Source organism: Triticum dicoccoides, chromosome 4A, assembly GCF_002162155.2.
Source record: "Triticum dicoccoides isolate Atlit2015 ecotype Zavitan chromosome 4A, WEW_v2.0, whole genome shotgun sequence".
In the NCBI taxonomy this organism is placed as follows: domain Eukaryota; kingdom Viridiplantae; phylum Streptophyta; class Magnoliopsida; order Poales; family Poaceae; genus Triticum; species Triticum dicoccoides.
The window spans coordinates 708,828,833-708,837,073 of record NC_041386.1 but is presented as its reverse complement, the minus strand read 5'-3'; the positions used below and the strand labels follow the sequence as shown (position 1 = coordinate 708,837,073).

Here is an 8,241-nt window from a genome sequence, read left to right as displayed (position 1 = left end):
GTGGTCGCGGTGGCGAGAAGCAGCAGCGGTGGGGGGAGGGTGTGGCGGCAAGGCGCCGTGTGACAGTGCGTGCTGGCCGCCGTGGTGTAGTCAGTCGGATCCGGCGGGGTCGACGGTTTGACGGGAGGAAGAAGAAAGAGAGGTCCAGTGCGGCGCGGTCGTGGCTGTTGGATGGCGATCCAACGGCCCAATTGGTACGTTGAAAATATGGTGTTGGTAGAGTCGTACGTTGAAAATATTGGTGCACCTGCTATGAGAGCCCAGCAGCTTAGTTATGGATGGGAACATTAACTATTCGTTGAGAAGTGCACGTACGCGTCGATCCAGACCACGTTGGTACGCACCTATGGATCCGCTGAACCTGGGCGGGAACGTGGCTGGCGATGGATGTTTCGTAGATCTCGACGCTCCAAAGTCCAAACCTTCCAAAACAGTACGATGCAGAGACGACAGCTGAGGCAGTAGAGGCCCACGACGGGCCAGCCAGCTTGAGACAGGCAGATAACCATGGCGTCCTCCACCCAATCCCACCAAGAAGAAGAGGAGGAGCATGGTCACCGCGGCGGCGGCCATGGCGACCAGATCACCGCCCCACTCCTCCGTAGGCCGCCTCCTCTCTGCTTAGCTCACCTCTGCTCCGCCAGTTGACCATTTCTCCTCTGCTCTTCTCATGGCGCAGCAAACCGGCCGTCAACGTCGCGGAGCTCGCTGGAGCACCACGAAGACGACGGCCATGGCATATCGTCGGAGAACTCGCCGATCGAGCAGGTGGCGCTGACGGTCCCCGTGGGCGATGACCCGGACACCCCCGTGCTCACCTTCCGGATGTGGGTGCTGGGCATGGCGTCCTGCGCCATGCTCTCCTTCCTCAACCAGTTCTTCTGGTACCGCAAGGAGCCGCTCACCATCACCGCCATCTCCGCCCAGATCGCCGTGGTGCCGCTTGGCCGCCTCATGGCCGCGGCGCTGCCGGAGCGGGCCTTCCTCCGCGGCATGCGCTGGGAGTTCACCCTCAACCCGGGGCCGTTCAACGTGAAGGAGCACGTGCTGATCACCATCTTCGCCAACGCTGGCGCCGGCACCGTCTACGCCATCCATGTTGTCACCGCCGTCCGCGTGTTCTATGGCAAGAACCTCACCTTCTTCGTCTCCCTCCTCGTGGTGCTCACCACGCAGGTGCTCGGGTTCGGGTGGGCAGGGATTTTCCGGCGGTACCTCGTCGAGCCGGCGGCCATGTGGTGGCCGTCCAACCTCGTGCAGGTCTCCCTCTTCAGGTACGTCTGTGAGTCTTCTGTCTGAACGCCTCTCCGGCGGGCAGCTGGTAATTACATTTAGTGACGTGGTCAGATTTTAAAACTGGCCATGTTTAGTTTGATGATTTTTCTTGAAAAGATTTCTTACGTACATGTTAATGCCTGATTAGAGCTCGAGGCGTGCAAGCAATGTATGCTTCCAAGTGGGAGTTTTTTGAATTTTGAGCAAATTGGCATAAGCTATTGTTCATCTGGGGTCATGACACGTCAGCCTGGCCCTGCTTAATTACATCCAAGAAAATTAGATGATTGCAACAGCCTGGCCACCGAAAGATTCTAAACACACTATAAAACTCGGGATTAAGAGAGAGAAAAAATACTTCGATCGAGGATTGAATTAACATATGGGAGTAATATATAGCAAAAGGTTCCTGGTTCTGACAACGACTACTGAATGGTGGTCTCTGCTAATGCCTTCCTTTCACCGAAGCAACATGGGAAAAATAAATCGAAATCCTGTGGCCATCCTAGGGAAATGCAGTGAGTTAAATAAGACAGACAAAATAACATTAGAACAAAACCATTTATTTGCTTGAGGATCAGAGAAATCAATGGTTTGTTTTGAACAATATATACTGAAAATGTTTGAGCAGTTTTCCTGAGAAGTGAGAACTCACGCTTTCAATGCATATTTTCACCAGGGCGCTCCACGAGGATGAAAGGCGGCGAAAAGGGGGCTTCACGCGAAATCAGTTCTTCCTGGTGGCGTTCGCCTGCAGCTTCGCATACTACGCCTTCCCGGGCTACCTGTTTCAGATGCTCACCTCACTCTCCTGGATCTGCTGGGTGTTCCCCAACTCTGTGTTCGCCCAGCAGCTCGGCTCAGGCCTCCACGGGCTCGGCATCGCCGCAATCGGCCTCGACTGGGCATCGATTTCCAGCTACCTTGGGAGCCCTCTCGTCAGCCCCTGGTTCGCCACTGCGAATGTCGCTGCAGGCTTCTTCATCGTCATGTATATCATCGTGCCTATTGGGTACTGGTTTGATTTCTACAAGGCGCAGACCTTCCCCATCTACTCTTCCGGTCTCTTCACCTCTGCCGGGCAGAAGTATAACATCTCGGCTATCGTCGACGACCATTTCCATCTTGATATAGAGGCATATGAGAAAAATGGTCCACTGTACCTCAGCACTCTCTTTGCTGTCACATATGGTATTGGCTTCGCGTCACTTACCGCGACGATCGTTCATGTCATCCTGTTTCACGGAAGGTAAAATCCTGTCAGTTTGTTGCGCAAATCACATGGTTACGATAACTAATTAAGAATCAAAATGCTTGTGTGCAGGGAGATTTTGCAGCTAAGCAGATCAGCTTTTCAAGGGAAAAGTGTGGACATACATACGAAGCTAATGAGGAGATACAAGCAGGTCCCTGAGTGGTGGTTCATCTGCATCCTTGTCGTTAACATTGCCGTCACTGTATTTGCTTGTGAATACTACATAGAGCAGCTCCAGCTGCCCTGGTGGGGTGTGTTGCTTGCATGCTCCATTGCCTTTTTCTTCACGCTCCCAATCGGAATGATCACAGCAACAACGAACCAGGTAAGGATTCTATCAACTTGCACGGCATGCTATACAGATCTGGAGCACTAGATCCACAATTCACATTCTTCCACTCTATGCAGACCCCAGGACTGAACATCATCACAGAGTACATCATCGGGTACTTGTACCCTGGACGACCCGTCGCGAATATGTGCTTCAAGGTATACGGTTATATCAGCATGCACCAAGCTCTGATGTTTCTGCAAGATTTTAAGTTGGGCCACTACATGAAGATTCCCCCAAGGACCATGTTTATGGCTCAGGTAAGCTCCATTAGAACTCAGTGTCATTTCCACTGCACAAGTGCGCACAAGGTCATGTTGTATTGTGGCACTAACTAGTAACTTCTTGGAACATGGCAGGTGGTTGGAACAACGATTGCTGCATTCGTGTACCTTGGGACAGCATGGTGGCTGATGGACACAATCCCCAACATCTGCGACATTGAGCTCCTCTCAGCGGGCAGCCCTTGGACCTGTCCCGGTGATCATGTGTTCTACGATGCGTCGGTCATATGGGGTCTTATTGGCCCCCGCAGGATATTTGGGGATCTGGGAACTTACGCGGCGGTGAACTGGTTCTTCTTGGGGGGAGCCGTTGCCCCGCTCCTCGTGTGGTTAGCGCACAGGGCGTTCCCAGGCCAGAACTGGATCTTACTCATCAACATGCCTGTGATGCTTGGCTCCATCTTCCAGATGCCGCCTGCCACAGCGGTCAACTACACCACATGGATACTGATAGGGTTTCTGTCGGGTTATGTGGTGTATAGATATCGGCGTGACTGGTGGGAGCGACACAATTACCTGCTCTCGGGCGCACTAGATGCAGGTCTGGCATTCATGGCCGTCTTGATTTACCTGTGCCTGGGCCTGGAGAACATCAGTTTGAACTGGCGGGGCAATGACTTGGATGGATGTCCTCTAGCTTCCTGCCCCACTGCTAAAGGAATAGTTGTCAAGGGCTGCCCAGTGTACAACTAAGCATCTTCTCATCTGCGGCGGCCGTCCCTGAAAAAATTGGAATTGTGAGCAAGCAGAGATTGATGTAAATAGCGAATGTTTGTTCGGACCTTTTGAAGATGAGAAATCGGTTTTATTTTAGGATGTGTCTAGGTCTCAGTCGACTGAGACTTAACCAAGTCTCAGTCAAGTGATATAGTATATGGGAAGAAAAAAGAAAATTTGAAGAGAATTTTTTGTACGAATCTCAATGCAAGATCAATGGAATATAACATCGACTGAGACATAACGAAGTCCAAGTCGATTGAGACTTAGCAAAGCTGTTTATTATTTTATTCTATTGTGCAAAGTACCACAAAGATTGCCTAAAGAACAATCTTTAGTGGCAACAGGTTTTCACCGCCAAATTAACTGTTGTCCCAGCTAGTAAATAAGTGATTCCTTGATTGTTTGAAGTCCAGTAAAAGCAGGTATTTATCACGGGACTTGCAAGTTGCAAGTTTTTAACTGAATTTTTTGAATTTCTCACACACAATATACCACAACTAGTAACTTTATGACTGCAAATTCTTATTCTTTTTTCAGAAAAACGGGGGGGTGATCCCTGGTCCCATTAACCAGAATGAAACCACAGAGTAGCCTCACAAACAGGTTCAAAGGTGCAAAAGAAGTACGCCAATTCTTATTCTCTATATATGTGCCTCGACTTGTCAGTTGTCATACATTATATGACTGCAATCTGTTAATCTACACAGAGATAATGATAGAGGGAATGGAACGCTCAACTAGTGCTCTAACATTAGCAGTCCAGCTTTCTCCCTTCCAATAATTGTAATTGAAACCAAGGTGTATTACGCCAATATATGAAAGGAATACTGATGACAATTTGACAGAATAAGTACAGGCTTGTTTCACAGTGGGAGACCAGTGCCAAGAATTTTCTTCAGAAAATACTCATGACAATCTGACAGAATAAGTTTTAATCTTGTAGCCTTTTAGGCCTAGCCTGCACATCGCATTAACAAATACGTAGTATTCACTGTAGAGTTTACTCTGAGCCACTTACCAGAGTTGGCCGCCGGCAACTCGCTCCACCGCCGCCCCCACGTCGGAACATGACCGCACCTGTCCCTACTCCTCTCCATCTTGCCGACACCGGTGGTCGGACTAGTCCACGTGCCGAGCTACGGGGAGGTCAGGGACTGGCAAAATTGAACTGGATTGGAGGGCTGGCCGGCGGCAAGGTATGGCTGCGATTTTGGGGCACTCCTATTTCTCGGTTTAAGCGAGCACAGGGGAAGCCTCGCGTCAGGGCACCCCGATATGGGCCCGGCCAGCAACGCGGGACTACAGCCTGTTTTATTTTTGTTTTTTTCCCTCTGTTTTCTCTTCTTTTTTTGTTTGATTTTTGTACTTTTCTTTATACTTTAATATATTCTAAAAATATATACAGAAAACACTCTCCAAAAACACATTTGAAAATGTTGAATAAGTATTAAAAATGTTGAAAAAGTATTTAAAAAATATTGAATGAATATTTGAAAATGTTGAACATGTATTTGACAAATGTTAAACATGTATTTGACAAATATTGACAAGTATTTGAAAAAATTTGAACAAGTATTTGACAATGTTAAATAAGTATTAGAAAAATTTAATAAGTATTCTAAAATATTGAATAAGTATTACAAAATGTTGAATGAGTATTTGAAAAATGTCGAACATTTACTTAATTTTTTGAACAAGTATAAAATGTTGAAAAATATTTTAAAATGCTGAATAAGTATTAAAAATATTGAATGAGTATTTGAAAAATATTGAACATGTATTTGAAAAATAGTTGAATAAGTATTAAAATGTTGAACAATTATTTGAAAAATGTTGAATATGTGTTCGGACAATGTTGAATGTGCATACAAAAAATTATGATCACTTATTAAAAAAATGTTTTTGACATGTACGAAATTCTATAGTGAAAACAAAAACAAACATAAGAAAAAACAAAAAATGGAGAAGAAATGTTAGACGTGTATTTGAATAATATTGTTGACATATATGCAAAAAATAGAATAATAACTAAAAGAACAAACAAAAAGGAAAAAGAACAAAGAAACAAAATGCAAAAAGAATGAAAAACGGAGAAGAAGAAAAAGAATCAAAATAAAAGAAAGAAAAAGCAGAATAAAGAAAACCAAATAAAGCAGAAAAGAAATAAAAAATCTGTGAAAACTGAGAAAGAAAACAAAAAAAAACTGACTCAAATGGCTTAAAGACTGACGCGCCCCTAGTTCTAACCGTGAATGTAATCTGTTCGTATGGCTAGCAGCTCCGCCTACTATCCTAGTCGGTCAGGGATCGATTTCTGCTTCTCCACAAATAGTCGCCGCGGGCGATTTGGGGGATCCGTGCTGGAGACGACAAGGTCCAGGGACTGGTATATTCTTTCTACCCATTCTCCCTTGAGCTGGATCATATGAGGCCCAGGGCTCGATATAGCTATTGTCGGCCGTTACATTCTGCGTGTATCCTAACTGGGCCTTGGGCTGGACTATTTTTTTATAGTTCTTGTTTTCCATTCTCTCCATCAATAGCATTTTGTTTTACTAAAAAGAAAATCAGTAGCATGTTGTAATTGGCTCATTAGGTTAGCAGCTCGAATGTCGAGGCTCAGAATTTAGCGAACATTATATTGTTCTTTTTTTTTTGTCGTCGAGCTCTTTTTCTCTCTTTGAATTATTTCACAAGTGTGTGTTATAGATTTTTAATGTGATCGTTCCAACTAATAATCTTAAAAATTATTCAACAAAAATTACTTACCTTTTATTTGCTGATGCTATATAGCATTTTTTTATACTTATGGCCCCAAACTGCGACTTGAGTACTTTTCTTATATTGTGCTGCATTTAAAATTTTATTTCACTCGCCATTGTGCATTATGCTATATGTGTGAAATGTAATGCAAGCATTGTTCGTCTATTCATATCCGGCGCATTTAGGATGTGAATAGTCCTGTATGAACCTTTGTGCTATCTCGCTACAATCACACCAATGTTCCTTGAGGAGTAGGTATTCCATTGACATTATATGAATTGATCATGAGAACGAAATTGTTGTTTCACATATCGATGGTTTTTATAGTCACTCGGAGTTGTTCAACTGGTGATGATGAATTGTCTACGAGCACTAATTATTCATTTTGCGCTGGTAATAGTGAATTATTCCACAGGAACTAAAAATGTGTTCCACTAGTAACTGTGAATTGTTCCGTGTGTACTAAAATGTTGTTCCAAGAGTAATCATAAATTATCCACTTTCGCTAAATTTGTGTTCAGAATGCTTGAACTTTTTTTTGTAATAGTAATTACAATTTTCCATGGCCACTAACTGTTTCTTCCACTAATGTGCCAATGTGTGTCGGTCTCTCTGTGTGACGCCGGTTATGAGCTGTCGGCCGCATCGGCCAGCAACCCCATCACAAAGTCTCTTAAACAAAGGAGATCGTTGGAGCACATTGATGTCATGTTAGAACCAGGTGTGCCAAAGAAAGCACGCAAATCCACAAGTCATTCGTTGCCACTGCTTCAAGTATGAGGTGATTACTTTGACGTGACCTTGGTATTGACCACACAGACCTTTTGGGCAGTTCTTTCATTGCCAGTGCAAGCAATCAACTGAACCCATCATACATGGGAATCCTCTTGATGCTCTAATTGCCAACAATATTTTTGTATGGCCTCCACAGTTGGATCTATCAGGTACTATGGTCCAAACGCAGTCACCATAGTGCATGCAAATTGCACCGTGGTGTTCAGGACTGTGGTCTCTCCCATCTGGATTTCAGTATCAGTTGCATCTGTGGCCTTACCATAAGCAAGCATCCTAAGAGCAGCTGCACATTTTTGCAGAGGAGGGATTTTCTTTTTACCACAACAATCCTTCCTCATCTTGAAGTTGTCATCAACCCTCTTCAGGGTAGTCTATGCATAAGAACAAACCTCCGCTCATTCGAAGGCGACATCGAAACAAACCTTCATGGTATGTTGGATTCAGTGTGAAGTAGTCTGTGGACAGAAGCCATGCACCGGCAATCCTATCCCGGGGAATAACTCTCCGTCCCTATATGAAACCCTTGAAGTTTAGTACGTGCTCCTCTGCCTTATTTTCGTCTTCCAAATCCGACGAATCGATGAACTCGTTGAATATGAATTTGTCAAGGTCGATGTTTCCATAGCCATATTCCTCGACGAATCCATCATTGACCTAGAAATACCAAAAGAATAAAAAAACAGCTCAGATATTTCATAAAACACATAGGGCGCGAGGTGTATATCCGGGGGAGTTGGACATACCGGGGTGGAGTTTGGTGGCGGCGACCTTGACCGATTGCGGTAGTGTCGGCGATGGTGTGGGTTGGGGACGGTAAC

General features: G+C 45.0%; 1 protein-coding gene across 1 annotated transcript; it reads left to right on the top strand.

The window, feature by feature from the left end:
* The first annotated feature begins 42 nt into the window (after positions 1–42).
* Positions 43–4,131, top strand: LOC119288065 (oligopeptide transporter 7-like). The gene is made up of 6 exons (XM_037567687.1): positions 43–601; positions 680–1,274; positions 1,955–2,524; positions 2,600–2,855; positions 2,939–3,121; positions 3,221–4,131. Exons 1-6 carry the CDS (start codon positions 508–510, stop codon positions 3,836–3,838), a joined length of 2,316 nt encoding a protein of 771 aa, XP_037423584.1. The 5' UTR covers positions 43–507; the 3' UTR covers positions 3,839–4,131.
* Positions 4,132–8,241: the final 4,110 nt, after the last annotated feature.